General features: G+C 43.7%; 1 protein-coding gene across 1 annotated transcript in view; it reads left to right on the top strand.

Annotated features, from left to right (window-relative positions):
• The window catches only part of LOC126235535 (Down syndrome cell adhesion molecule homolog), a 199,769-nt gene extending 184,940 nt beyond the window's left edge, over positions 1-14,829 (top strand). Inside the window, exon 13 of the mRNA XM_049944254.1 lies at positions 14,700-14,829. Within this exon, the coding sequence (XP_049800211.1) occupies positions 14,700-14,829 (130 nt within the window). The remainder of the gene's footprint in view (positions 1-14,699) is intronic.
• The last annotated feature ends 1,075 nt before the right edge of the window (positions 14,830-15,904 follow it).

The following is a 15,904-nucleotide window of genomic DNA, read 5'->3' as shown; positions in this document are numbered from 1 at the left end:
TAATGTATGGTGCCGCATGGGGCACTGAGACATAAAAGTCGCCCGACGCTGGAGTGCATGGGGACATGAGAGCAAGTATAATCGTCGCAAGGTGCTGGTCAACCACGTTTGACTACAACAAGGGAGGGTCGCCATATGATGCACCAAGCAGACTGTAGGCCCTTCATTCTGCACTCACCACCCGAGAGCAAGTAATGGACTCCTTATAACATTCTGTGTCATCCCACAGTGCTGGTCACTCTACCACCACAACAAACGGCGTTGTTGGAGTGGCAGCGTGTCTGAGAACCATGGACTGCTAATGTATGGTGTCGCATTGTTATCGGCAATGAATCAGAGTTCTGGACTGCGGATGCCAATCGTCAGTGAGTATGGTGCCCACCCAGAGAGAGATCTCATTCTGTCAATATTTTGGAGAGGCACAGTGATGTTACTCCTGGAGTCACGGTATGGGGAGCCATCGGTTATGACTTCCTGTCAAGGCTGGTAGTGATTCAGGGGAGTTTGATGGCACAACAGTTCATCACGGACATCCCACATCCTCATGTTTATCTCTCGTGAAGCCTTTTTTTCAACAGGAGAATCTTCGTCCACATATGGCACGTGTCTCTGTTTACTGTCTGCTTGATGTTGAGGCACTCCCCAGATCCTTCCCCGACACAACATGTGTGTTACTAGTTTGGATGTCAGTTCTGCCCCATTGCCGGTATCCTGGATATCAAAGACCATTTACAACAGTTGTGGTCGAGCTTGCCTCAGGAGAGGACGCAACTTCTTTGATACAGAGGATTCAATTCCTTTATAATGTCGTTCCCAACCCAAATCAGTGCATGTATCCAAGAAGAGGGGGTATATACTGCCAAGTTTCTTGCAAATTTGATTCGCTATTGTTATAGCTGAAATATTATTACATAGTCTCTCAACCACTGAAGATTCATTTCGTTTCCACATATCCATCCGCATGCACCATTCTATTGTCAGGCAGCGGAGTTTGAATAACCTGATTCACCACCTGCCGAAGTATGAAGGATGTCGCCGCATATGTGACCACTGGAGCCTACCTCGCCGGTACTGTTTACCACCGTCATAAGTGAAACACAGTGTCATAAGTGACACACCCTATTCTTTCATTTTCCTTACTTACGTTATTGTGTTCCCACATGGCAAATATCATTGTCTATATATGATGGTAGTATCTGTTCCCGAAATAACAGTTACCGTGGATGACCATGCAGCTTTACTAGAAATGAAATGAGAATTAAATGGACACCCTAGCTGCAAACAGGCGTTGATGTACTTCATTGGGGACATGTTGAAAACGTGTGCCCCGACCGGGACTCGAACCCGGGATCTCCTGCTTACATGGCAGACGCTCTATCCATCTGAGCCACCACGGGCGCAGAGGATAGTGCGTCTGCAGGGACTTATCCCTTGCACGCTCCCCGTGAGATCCACATTCCCAACATGTCCACACCACTACAATCTTAGTGCGCCTAATAGATGTTTGCCCATCATACTCATTACTCGTGGCAGATTAATCTACCAAGTCCCGTACGAGTTTGGGCATAGCGTGTGCGTTCGCACAAGAAGGTCAATGGCCGGGAAGCCATATTTTAACTATATATGATGGTAGTATCTGTTCCCGAAAGAACAGTTACCGTGGATGACCATGCAGCTTTACTAGAAATGAAATGAGAATTAAATGGACACCCTAGCTGCAAACAGGCGTTGATGTACTTCGTACGGGACTTGGTAGATTAATCTGCCACGAGTAATGAGTATGATGGGCAAACATCTATTAGGCGCACTAAGATTGTAGTGGTGTGGACATGTTGGGAATGTGGATCTCACGGGGAGTGTGCAAGGGATAAGTCCCTGCAGACGCACTATCCTCTGGGCCCGCGGTGGCTCAGATGGAGGTTCGAGTCCCGGTCGGGGCACACATTTTCAACATGTCCCCAATGAAGTACATCAACGCCTGTTTGCAGCTAGGGTGTCCATTTAATTCTCATTTCAAATATGATTGTCATACTAAAGCACTTGGGTTAACGAAGACATGTAGTTGGTTCCGACGTACAGAGAGAGGGCATTGGTAGAACACTGTAGCAACTGAACCTTATTCATCATTTACAACTGATTTTAAATCTGCTACAAACGTGCTAGAGCTGTCCACTCGTCAACTGGTTTAGGACATTTCCATATTACGTATCGTTTTGTATTCATTATTTGGCCATTAGACGATATGGAAAAACTTTCATTCAGCTAAAAAATTAAATCTCGCTGCAATGTTACTCTTAAAAACAAAAGTACAGGAAACTAGCGTGAAATACTGAATGCGACGTGTGGGATTCTGACTGAAATCGTTGAGAAGAAAAAAATAAGGACCCACCTTCTGGACAGGTCACATTTTCAAATTAACAAGAGAAATAACGACAAGAAGTTCTCGTTATAAACGCACAAATGAAATAGTTAAATGTAAGCTTCGTTGAATACAGGCTCTGAAATATAACTTAACACCACACGCTATCTGCGATTCTGCAAACTTCACAGTCAGCACGTGACGAAAGCCAGGAAGTGAATGCTTACAAAATTCTCTGTTGTCCGTTCTGAATAGAACAGAAAGCCCAACACTCTGGAGGGACGACAGCGCGCTTGTTGCCAATGTGATGATATTAATGAGCCTTGAAGCTTAGAATTAAGAGGAATGCAACTAAGACTGGCATAAAAGTAAGAACTTTACTGTTACCAGGTTGGTACTACCAAACTGGTATCTTGTCTGAACTGTCTTCAAATACTGATGGAGATAGCACACATAGTTCCTAGCAGGAAGGACAATTCACTGGATGGGACGGACAGAAATATTGGGGAGATGGCATGAGTTTTCTCATACTGCAACGGAAACGAAAAGTCGATGTACGTGTTGATATCCACGCTGAACTGTTACTTGTACTGGCTCACATGGGCAGTTTACAGCTTCGGTGCTCCTATGGTCACACATGTGCCAGAAAACCACTACTTACGGATTCAGAAGCTGTGTTACCCCGCCTTGTCCTTGGCAGCCTCCCAAGTTTTCCACCCGTGTCTCGAAGGGAGTTTTATTGCCGCAGCTGAGCAGTAAATACGGATTGTACCGAAATTCGCTTCCTTACGTGAGACCCTGTGGTAGGACCGTGGCTTTTTCCTGTATATATAAACGATCTGGCAGACAGGTTGGGAAGGAATCTGGGGTTGTTCGCTAATGATGCTGTGCAGTATAGGAAGTTGTCGAAGATAAGTCACTGTAGACTGATGACAAGATGAGATAGACAAAATTTCTAGCTGATGTGATAAATAGCCGCCCGCTATTAATGTAGAAAAATGTAATGAGTAGGAGAAACAAACCCGTAATGTTCGGTTACAGCATTAGTAGTGTCTTTCTTGGCATAGTCAAGCCGTTTAAATATCTGGGCATAAAGTTGTGGAGTGATATGAAATGGAACGAACGTGTGAGGATTGTGGTAGGGGATGTGAATGGTCGACTTCGGATTATTGAGAGAACTTTAGGAAATTTTGGTTCACCTGTAAAGGTTCAAATGGTTCAAATGGCTCTGAGCACTATGGGACTTAACATCTATGGTCATCAGTCCCCTAGAACTTAGAACTACTTAAACCTAACTAACCTACGGACAGCACACAACACCCAGCCATCACGAGGCAGAGAAAATCCCTGACCCCGCCGGGAATCGAACCCGGGAACCCGGGCGTGGGAAGCGAGAACGCTACCGCACGACCACGAGATGCGGGCGCACCTGTAAAGGAAACCACATATAAGACGTTAGTACGCCTTATTCTTGAATACTGCTTGAGTGTTTGGAATCCGCGCCAGATCGGATGAAAGAGACACCGAAACAGTTCAAAATTGAGCTGCTAGATTTGTTATGGGTAGGTTCGATCAGCATGCAAGTGCGACTAATAGGCTTCGGGAGATCAATTGGCATCCCTGGAAGGAAGAAGACGTTCATTTCAAAGGACACTACTGAGGAAGTTCAGAGAATCGGTATTTGAAGCTAACTGTAGAAAGATCCTACTGCCGCCAACGTACATTTCGTGTAGGGACCACGAAGATAAGATACGAGAAATACAGATAGTAGTTTTTCCCTTGCTCTATCTACGAGTGGAACAGTAAAGGAAGAGACTAGCTGTGGTAAAAGGTACTCTCCGTCAGACACCGCAGGTGGCTTGCAGGGTGTACATATAGATGTAGATGAACATTTTACCATATCCCAACGTTCGTACGGCCTGCTTTTACTTAAGAAATAAATGTAACTGAAATGACACAGAATCATAAAGCGACATGTAACAATCATGTTACACAACCATAGGACTCCTTTGATGTGATCTAAAGATCCTGCTGAAATGCTGTATCAGAAGTCACATGACCACATAGAAACATCGAGTAAATTGTGTGAACCTAAAGATTTTCAATTAAACATTAAGACTAATGAATAGAAAAGGAACTGAAGGCTATTGAAACAAATTATACTGGCACACTGGAAAGATTCACATCACCCATTTAGCTTCAATGGAAAATGTAGGATATTCACTAAAGCAAACTACAGTTCCCAGGAAAAACAATTCAAAACTAGTGTAATAACTTATAATCCTCTCTATTTTAAATTTGTTTTGCCGTTATTCGTGGGGATACAGGAATCAGCTACAACTGCTGCTAAACGAAGCTGTTCATTTTCAACAGCAGAACTTGTCGACACAGTATCATTCTATATTACTGATTGCAATAGCTTGGCAAACCGCTCGTGTGTGGAATGTCGTGCCAGCGGCCGACTGCAAGCGATATCGCATGTGACGCATCGCTGCCATCCATCGCTCTTTGTGGGTCCCTTTAAATAACTTCCCAGTTGCCCGCCCAATTGCGAGCGCTGATCTATTTCCACACCGTTCTTGCGAACGTACGTCAGTCGGTGTTTTGCATTCGCACTGAATGGTCCTACTGAGTATTTGGGCAGCTATCAGCTGTGAGGACAAAACCGTAAAATATCGTATCCATGTAGGATATTCATGACACTGAGAGGTGAGCGGAGAGTATAACTGTTGGTCGAATAACAATGTCAAAAAATTTACTTGAAGTGCTCTTGATGTGGCTGGAAACCAAGAAAAATAATATTTTATGCTCTTTTCAAGGTATGCACTCTACAGAATTGCCGCTATTATCACGGAGTCGAGACATATCAGTATGAATTTGCTGTTGCCTTATCACCTCTGAATCACATTATTTTTTGTCGCTTATTCTGTAATGTACTGAGTTTGCCGAAGTAATTAAACACGATACATACAGTAATTTGTAGAATAATTCACAGTTCCAAACTTGTCACCGAAGGAGTTGTTTTGTCGTAAGATCACTCCCACATTCTAAATTTCTAGTCTGCATCTTGTACTGCAAGCGACCTACCAGTCAGAAAGGATAGAAACTTTAAACAGTCTATGTACCTGATCTTCACCCTTCAAATACATCATCCAATTGATAAACTACGTAAAATACGTTACATTCACAGTTAACAATTTCACGGACAAGTCTGACAAAGAGAGCTTGATACACTCGATACTATTATCAATTGACAGTATTGATGGCATGTTGACAATTAATACACAATACCTGCGCTGTTGGACATCACAATTCCAACAGCATGAAGCTGGAAACAAGAGAAGTCAAAGCGGCATACTTAGATATGCCAGAGATTAGCACTGCAAATGCGCTAAGTAGTTGGGAGTAACACCATCAACATTCTGTATGTAAGGAATGATTATGCAGCAAATTTCTCATTTACTACTTACAACAGAATACTGGTTATTTGTCGGAAGATGCTGTTGTGAATCACGTTGAAAGAAAAAAACGTAAGCTACTACAATATTCCTAAATTCGATAGCAACAGGATTATGGTTTGTCATGACTGTCGTTTATCGTTATACGACATTTTATTTTTATTTTTATTTGTTTAACTGATCTGTTAGGACCAGCAGGTCCTCTCTTACGTCGGATCAGCGTTTCACGCATATAGCATGTTTGTACATTATAGTTGCGTAGTAAACGACTATTTTAATATGACAAAATATAATGAAATTACTTGTGTGTCTGAAGTGGCATTGTGAGTAAATAATATTGACTACAAACTATAAAGTTAGTAGTGACAGTACTTGTACTATTGCGGCTGCTGCTACTAAGAGTGATAACAGTAATAATAATAACAATAATAATAATAATAATAATGATAATGATAATAATAATAATGAAAATGAATATAAGGACAATAACAATAGTGTCAGATATAAAAAGAATTCATAGGTGTACAAGATAGACGTTTTCTGATGTAGTGAGTTCTGGGGGTCGGAAATGTAAGGAGACTGTAAGAGTTTGGAATACGGGGAAAACAGAAATTTCTGGTTGGAAAGAAGGATATACAAGAGTAACGAGTGCGTACGGGGACGATAATTATCTTTACTGTTGTTTCAGTACATGTGTCATTAAGTATCTTCTGAAGCTGCAGATGTTATTCACTTCTCTAACATAATGCGGGAAGTTATTCCAGTGTCGGGTTCCGTCTACTGAGAAGGACTTCGAGAAAGTGACTTACGGATGGAATGGGACAGAAAAGATTTTGCTGTGATGAGAACGGGTGTTTCTTTCACGATGTTCAGATAAGAGTGTTAAGCTCAAGGAGAAATATGAGGGACAACGTTCGTTGATAAGACTGTAGAGAAGACAGAGGGTATGGAAATCTCTGTGCTTGCCTGCACGCAGCCAGAATATCTGCGCATATATACGATGGTGAAATATTATCAAAGAAATAAGGAACACGGGCGCTCATGACCAGTTCCAGGTGAAGCGAGTTTCCAAAGAGAGGCTCTGCTGGGTAACATCGCTACAATCAATAATTGGGCGTATAACTGTTTGTTCAAGTTTCTTTTTCATGTCAAGAGGGAATAGCAAAAAAAAAAAAAGGCTCTGAGCACTATGGAACTTAACTTCTAAGGTCATCAGTCCCCTATAACTTAGAACTACTTAAACCTAACTAACCTAACGACATCACACACATCCATGTCCCAGGCAGGATTCGAACCTGCGACCGTAGCGGTCGCGCGGTTCCAGACTGTAGCGCCTGAAACCCGCTCGGCCACCCCGGCTGGCAGGGAATAGCAATTCATATCTTTTTAGGGCAAAGGAAGATCCTGATGCATTCCTGCAAGTTGCAGGTACGTGCTCAGTCCTATTTAGATTTTCATCTCTTATTACTTCTGGACTGTTTGCTGATGGAGAGAAGTTGGGGGTTAAAGATGGCAGGTATTCCCGATATTTCGGGCTAATTTGCGTGTAACGACCAGCCAGCACCACTTGGGTTTTGTACGGATCGAACTTGAACCCTACATCCTGCGCCCTTTTCGATTGTGCACATTGGGCGGTATTGAGATTCTCGACAACTGTCTTCCAGTTCATTGGTTTTGCTCTTAGATGACATGAAGGTCTTCAGCGCAGGTGTGGTATTTGCAGAAGGGCAGAACTGATGAGACATTTACGTAGAATGAGAAGAGTATAGGACCTAACACCGGTCCCTGTGGGAAGCCTGATACTACATTCTTCCACTGTGACTTTATGGTGCCGGACATGATGCAGTATGTGAGGTTGAGCGAAACCACTGCACTGCACTTGGCGAGATTTTTAGGCTGCTAAGTCTGGCAAGTAAAATGTCGAAGTCGACAGTGTTAAAGGTTTTGTTAAAGTCTAAGAAGCACATGATAGTTGCCTCTTGGGTATTCATGTGAAGCTTTACGTCATGTGCTACTTTTATAAAGGCAGATGCTGTGTTGCGATCTTTACAGACACCTGAATGGTATTCGTCTAGTAGTTTGATTTTAGTTATGTAGTTTGCTAACTTCTTGAGGATTATATATTCCAAGGCCTTGGGCAGTGCAGGAAGAATTAAAATAGGTCGGTAATTAGAGGGTGCTGTGCCAACATACTTCTTAGATTTGCTCGACTAGTCCCTTTTTGCTCCGGCCGCGGTGGTCTCGCGGTTCTAGGCGCGCAGTCCGGAACCGTGCGACTGCTACGGTTGCAGGTTCGAATCCTGCCTCGGGCATGGATGTGTGTGATGTCCTTAGGTTAGTTAGGTTTAAGTAGTTCTAAGTTCTAGGGGACTGATGACCACAGCAGTTGAGTCCCATAGTGCTCAGAGCCATTTGAACTAATCCCTTTTTGCAGGCCTCAGTGGGAATACTTGTGGTTAACGACTTGGAGGTATCTGTTATAGTCGACAGTAGTGAGTCAATATAAGCTTCATCATTAGGACTGTGATACCATCGCATCCAGTAGATGCTGATCTGACAGGGATAATGCCTGTTTTAGTCGAATTGCAAGTAATATGCTTCAGATAGAATTTTTCGTGGGTATAGTTCACACCGACGAAGTAATCAATGAGTCTCGCTTATGGTTCAGTTGTGGTTGTAGGTAATGTTAAGTACCAGGTCAGTCCTTCAGCTCGGACTATGAGATCAGGTGCATCTTTTACTTTGAAAATATCATGACCATGCAGATTTTTCCATAGGACAGCTCGTTTATTTCTGTTGTCAGTTAATGTATGGACATGAGTGAGTTTTACATTTATCACAGCTTGACTGATTCTGTTCCGCTTCTGCTTGTAAAGAATATAATTTTGAAGCTTTGGGCATAGTTTGCACGCCCATCTGCAGCGTCTCTGAGATTCATGAGCTGTTTTATTTCTTCAACGTGAAGCTTTCCTTCTTACTTACATGGTCTTTAGAAGAGCGTATTTTTATGTAGTTGAGTTAGTTTATTACTAAACCCATGTAGTTTTTTATGTCAGAGAAGCGAATAGAAGACTTCCGAAAATTACTTCTTACACCTCAGTTACAAGTTCAGGTAAGTTAATTAGTTTGAAGTGTAGGTATGTAGTCAGTTGCGGCTTCTTTCTGAAACTTTTTAGAGCGTACGTCATGAAAATAGACATGGGTGGACATGCTAAGTGAAGATATTTGAGAGGCACGAATTAGTCCAGTAATTTGATTGGAAATATATCGATGAGAGTGTGACTACTGTTCATATGATGGTTAGAGGCTAGCTGAAGTAGCGACACGTTTGAAGAAGAATGCATCTGCTCAAATCTCACACTGGAAGGAGTATTTCATAGCAAATTTATGTTAGTGTCACTACCTAAAATTACTTTCTCATATGTCGATTCGAGACTTGAAAGATAAATTTATAATCAGGCGAAGTTTTCCACTTTATGATCTTTGCAGAGGAGACGTATCAGGTGTTTTTTGATCTCTATGAACATATATTCCACTTGTTTATGTTCATTATCTTTATATATTTCACTTGCTTATCTTCATTATCTCTTTTTGTGTGTAGTAGATTACGTGGAAAATCAGAGCGTACGTATAGTCCTACTGCACCCCCTCGTTGGTTACATCTGCTGTGCCTTAGAACAAATGTGGAAATTCTTGCTTTGAGCCAAGTCTCCGGCAGGAATATTACATAGACCTCTGAGTCTTGAAATATGTGACGGAGCTCGTCGAGATGAGCTGGCAGAGACTGGACATTTGTGTGTGCAATAAGAAGCTTAGTGCACTCACGCGCAGAGATCACAAGGATGTAGCTGCAGGGCATTAGCAACTCTGGGTCAGCGACGATGAGAGAACAAAGCATATCGGTGCCCTCTGCGGCAGGAGAGTGGAGGTTCCTGGAAGCAGAGGTAGCAGGTATCTTCAGGGACTGGCTTTGACAGTGCTCGGTAACAGCCAACTGATGTTATGAACAGAATTTCGCCCAGCAGAGCTAGAATAATACACTCCTGGAAATGGAAAAAAGAACACATTGACACCGGTGTGTCAGACCCACCATACTTGCTCCGGACACTGCGAGAGGGCTGTACAAGCAATGATCACACGCACGGCACAGCGGACACACCAGGAACCGCGGTGTTGGCCGTCGAATGGCGCTAGCTGAGCAGCATTTGTGCACCGCCGCCGTCAGTGTCAGCCAGTTTGCCGTGGCATACGGAGCTCCATCGCAGTCTTTAACACTGGTAGCATGCCGCGACAGCGTGGACGTGAACCGTATGTGCAGTTGACGGACTTTGAGCGAGGGCGTATAGTGGGCATGCGGGAGGCCGGGTGGACGTACCGCCGAATTGCTCAACACGTGGGGCGTGAGGTCTCCACAGTACACCGATGTTGTCGCCAGTGGTCGGCGGAAGGTGCACGTGCCCGTCGACCTGGGACCGGACCGCAGCGACGCACGGATGCACGCAAAGACCGTAGGATCCTACGCAGTGCCGTAGGGGACCGCACCGCCACTTCCCAGCAAATTAGGGACACTGTTGCTCCTGGGGTATCGGCGAGGACCATTCGCAACCGTCTCCATGAAGCTGGGCTACGGTCCCGCACACCGTTAGGCCGTCTTCCGCTCACGCCCCAACATCGTGCAGCCCGCCTCCAGTGGTGTCGCGATAGGCGTGAATGGAGGGACGAATGGAGACGTGTCGTCTTCAGCGATGAGAGTCGCTTCTGCCTTGGTGCCAATGATGGTCGTATGCGTGTTTGGCGCCGTGCAGGTGAGCGCCACAATCAGGACTGCATACGACCGAGGCACACAGGGCCAACACCCGCCATCATGGTGTGGGGAGCGATCTCCTACACTGGCCGTACACCACTGGTGATCGTCGAGGGGACACTGAATAGTGCACGGTACATCCAAACCGTCATCGAACCCATCGTTCTACCATTCCTAGACCGGCAAGGGAACTTGCTGTTCCAACAGGACAATGCACGTCCGCATGTATCCCGTGCCACCCAACGTGCTCTAGAAGGTGTAAGTCAACTACCCTGGCCAGCAAGATCTCCGGATCTGTCCCCCATTGAGCATGTTTGGGACTGGATGAAGCGTCGTCTCACGCGGTCTGCACGTCCAGCACGAACGCTGGTCCAACTGAGGCGCCAGGTGGAAATGGCATGGCAAGCCGTTCCACAGGACTACATCCAGCATCTCTACGATCGTCTCCATGGGAGAATAGCAGCCTGCATTGCTGCGAAAGGTGGATATACACTGTACTAGTGTCGACATTGTGCATGCTCTGTTGCCTGTGTCTATGTGCCTGTGGTTCTGTCAGTGTGATCATGTGATGTATCTGACCCCAGGAATGTGTCAATAAAGTTTCCCCTTCCTGGGACAATGAATTCACGGTGTTCTTATTTCAATTTCCAGGAGTGTAGATGCACAACACTACTGAAAACAATTGTTCACGTTGATCGGTATTCCATAACTGTCATGCAAATACGGAATCCACTGGTAGAGGAAAGCCATACGCAACGCCAAGCAGGATCTCAAAGACCGAGACGACAGACATATTGTCCGTTAGACCGCACAGAATCATAAAGCCAAATCACTTATGCCGCGTCAGGAAATGGGCTTGTTTGTAGCAAAACAGGTACTCTCGTGGAGGGCGCGATGACGCCAGGAGCCAAGGACGTAGCCAAAGGGGCGGCTGTGAGGGGGAGGGGAGGGGTGATATTTTGATTTTCAGTCATACTCGCACTATCGGCGATCGGTCAAGCCTACTTCAGCCAAGACCAGCTGTTAGCCTTGCTTGAGCTCAGTTGTCTTTTCGTTAATCAGTTCAGTCCTTACTACAGCTGAATTTAATGTGAGTGCTACAATTCATTGTTTTACTGCTGTATGCTGCTGTGATAGTTTCTAATTACGAATAGCTTTGTAACAAGAAGGAAGAGGGAATATTTTGAGAAGTCCGCTAGCGTTATGGTAAGCTAAAACCATGTACACACGGCCATAATAGCCTAATTACCTACATATCAGTTTGATGTTAGCACTGGAGTCGTTATCTAGAAGTTTCTAGAACTCTGCGGTTGCAATATTTCAGTAATTCACAAGGCAGCAGAGCGGTAAATATCATTATAAATTAAATTAAAATCAGCACGTAAAAATACCCTTAGATTTGTTTGTGTCACCCAAAAATCGCGTCGATCAACAAAAATATCCCAAAAAGGTGATGGCTGCATTTCTTTACAAAAATTTGCTCAGCATTCTGTCATCAGTAGGCCAAATGGCAAAATATCACCCAATCTGGTGACCCTGGCGGTACTCAGTTATGAAAACCATTCCCGATACGGAACGATGGGGAGGGGTTTGTGGAGAGCGGAGGAAGTATGTGATGACAACACATTCTATAGCTCGTTCGTTTCTAAAAGATGTTTTCCGCGGGCCGACTGCGCCCTACATCCCCCCAATCCCCTTTCGTCCAAAATATATTTACGCTCTTGTAATACTACAATAACGAAAGCCATCAATTCCACGCACGATTAAATCTAAAAAAGGCGGGCATTCATGCACTATCAAATAACTAAACGTGCAGAGTTAAAGGACAAATATGAAATGTCAATTTAACCCTTTGTTGTGATGCAGTTTGTTTTATTTTAAAACAGTGTACAACAATCAGGTTTTCCAAATTCCTCATCGACTTGGTACAGTTATGTGTGGTGAGCTCCCTGTATTCGGGAGACGAGGCAGTTTGAATCCCTCCACTGACAACTCCGAAAATGGTTTTGTGTGGTTTCACGTTTTTAATTGAGGCTAATATCAGGGTTGGTCCCTTATCTTAGGGCACGGTCATCTTCTTCCTAATACCTTTCTTTCCTGACAAATTCCAGTTCCCTCAGAGATGCAGCCGCACTGCTTTAATGAGAAGAGCTGCGTCGAAGTCGAGCCGAACACCTCTTAGGTGGCTCCCGACACCAAAATCCGTATGATAAATAAATACTAATCAAAATTTTCTCATTTAAGGTCATGCATTCCTCTGCTGGGACATTCCTTAATGCAGGAAATGATCTTCCTTATGTTGCAAGAAGTGGCAGAGGCATACTTAAGTGAGAAAATTTGGGAAGGTGTAAAATTCAATAATTCTAGATCCTCTGCATTTTCGCCACCAACCATTCTATCTACTCTGTCGAACAGAGATCTCTTTATTTCAAAAGCCATGTCGGTAATAATCACAGTGCCCTAAAAAATTTGCGCTCCTGCATTGATACTCACTTCCTCAGTTCAAACCCAAACTGAAAGAACAGTGTAAAATGATCTTGGAGACTGGAGCATGATTTCTTCCTAATGGTTTGCCAAAGGACAGCACTCATAACTAATGACACCAGATCTCTGCTTGGCGAAATCTCCAATATCCTTTTCGAATAAAATGACGCAAATTTTCAGGATAAATAAAAAACACGAGTCTTTTTAGGGTCCTCTTTAAAACATAGGACCCCCTCCTCTTTCGTCAAAATCCTAGCTAAGTCCTTGTTGGAGCATCATGGATTGCGTGCACAGCAGCCGTTGCTGTGGCTTCCCTTAGCAACGATACTGAATGCTGACTGGCGCTACGTCACCGTTACAGACGAGTCCATATTCTTCATGTTGTATTACGACGGACCTATCACATACATACGTGGAGGCTCCGTTGCTAAATTGCATTCAGTACATGGGCCCATAACGTAAGGTGACGGTATGTGCGCCATTCAGTACATAACACGATCACCGTGATTACACATCTGACGTGATGAAGTCGGTGGCTGTGCCCTACCTTCGAAGTTTCCCTGATGTTATTTTAACAAGATAATTCAATGCCACATGTTCCCATCACTGTCCTGACCTACCTCGATAAAGACGGTGTCTGAATGCTGCTCTGACCAGTACGTTCTGCAAACCCCTCACCCACTGAAAACATCTGGTCATGGGTTGCTGAGGGCTGATGTTCCACCATTCATCAGCCACCACGGTTGATGAACTCTGACGTAGAGTTGAAGCAGCATGGCATGACGTACCCCAGTCATCCGAGCTCAGTTCGATATGAAGCTTAGCTGCCGTGTTAAAACAGCTGTTGCTGCGAGAGATCACAGCTCCCTGTACATAAAGTCGCATACTGTATGCCCCCAAGTCATCTGCAAATCTCATAATGCATTCTCCCTACTGCAGTTTACAGGCACAGAAAGTGAAATGTCGTTATTTGCTACCCTTCCTGATGTGCCAGTTATGTAATGGGTGTCTGTAAAAAAAACATGATTCCAAAACCCCATATTTATTGATGACAAAATCTTAAAGGATGTATCTCCACCACACTGGCACAACAACGTATGTCAGTTTCTCAATGACACTCTGCCTCAACGCTGGTTAGAGAGCACCGGAGCCCGAGACACTGTCCTCACACTTGGCCTCCATGATCGATAGACATGACACCATGTCATTTTTTCTGGAGATATGTGAAGGAAAGTGTGTTCATCTCTCCTTTACCTTGAAATAAAGATGAAACGAAGAACAGAATAACAATCGCCATAACGTCTGCAAAAGCAGATACACTGTGTAAAGTTTATGACGAATGTAGCTATTATCTAAGTGTTGTTCGTGCCGCTGCTGGTGGACCCATAAACCATTTGCAGTAGCATAGCTAAAGCTTCAAGATTTTGTAAGTGTTTTGCAATTCATCCAAGTCTGTAGCACTTTTTATCAATAAATATGGAGTTTTGAAACCATGTAATTCTTTTTGAAATACCCTGTATATTCTTATACTGCGTAGCAAATGTTGCATGAAATTGAGGATTGTAAAAATTCTTAAATATGTTGTGTTTTTCAGGATTCTGGATAACGGCAGTCTGTGGATTCATAGCGCCCGCCCAATGGACAAAGGACATTACCTGTGCCAGGCTGCCAATGGATTTGGAATTGGTCTTAGTAAAGTCGTTTACGTCGATGTGAGAGGTTAGTACTGTGCATGTCGGCGTTACAGAAGCGAAATGCTGCTTCCAATCACAATAACGTAAGCAATGAAACTACGATATTGCAGACTCTTAACTGACAGTATGAAGAGGTATTTTCTTTCCTAACGATAATTGTTCCCCTGAAACTACGTTCATTTCGCCAGCAACAATTTCATGGCTAACTCGAAATTGACTGATTTTTCTTCTGTATTTTTGTGACTTTTCACATTTATAAGATACGGCGAAACACAGTTCCCGGTGCTCTTTTTTGATGATAGTTTAACAAGAGCTTTTTACACTCGTTGATGATGCCAGACGAGTAGCGACAACAGGAAGAAAAATGGAGATATGCGGCAAGTGCTACACAATGACAGGTTAACAAAATTTAGAAACATGCTTGGGAACACATGACAAGAACGGATTTAGCCAGAAGAGATACTGTTAAAATATAACTCCAAACAAAATAGAAGAGAGGCTTCACACCAAAAAGAGTGTCGTAGAATGAGGATGTGAATAGTTTAATCCTCGATGATAATAACGGAAATTTTGTTAATGAGTCAGTTTTTTCTAAATCTGACTTTGCCATTTGCGAAATATCTACTTCGAATTCTAAAATAATGTAATTTACACGTTTCATAATGTCTGTTTCGTTTTGTGGCCTCTTTTTCCGCAGTCGCGGTTGTACAAGTTACGTAAGTTAAATACCGTCTTTGGCTTCTGTAATAAAGTCCAATGAAGACCAAATAACTTGACAAACAACTTGACTAGAAGAAGGGATCGGTTGGTAGGACATGTTCTGAGGCATCAAGGGATCACCAATTTAGTATTGGAGGGCATCGTGGAGGGTAAAAATCGTAGGGGGAGACCAAGAGTTGAATACACTAAGCAGATTCAGAAGGATGTAGGTTGCAGTAGGTACTGGGAGGTGAAGAAGCTTGCACAGGATAGAGTAGCATGGAGAGCTGCATCAAACCAGTCTCAGGACTGAAGACCACAACAACAACAACAAAGACCATACACGTTTCGCTTTATTCTGAAGCATCTTCAGTGGTTACTGTAACAGTAGAGTTCATCTACATCT

Source organism: Schistocerca nitens, chromosome 2 (assembly GCF_023898315.1).
Source record: "Schistocerca nitens isolate TAMUIC-IGC-003100 chromosome 2, iqSchNite1.1, whole genome shotgun sequence".
In the NCBI taxonomy this organism is placed as follows: Eukaryota; Metazoa; Arthropoda; class Insecta; order Orthoptera; family Acrididae; genus Schistocerca; species Schistocerca nitens.
Note: the sequence above shows the minus strand (reverse complement) of the source record. Positions and strands in the feature narration are given on the sequence as shown.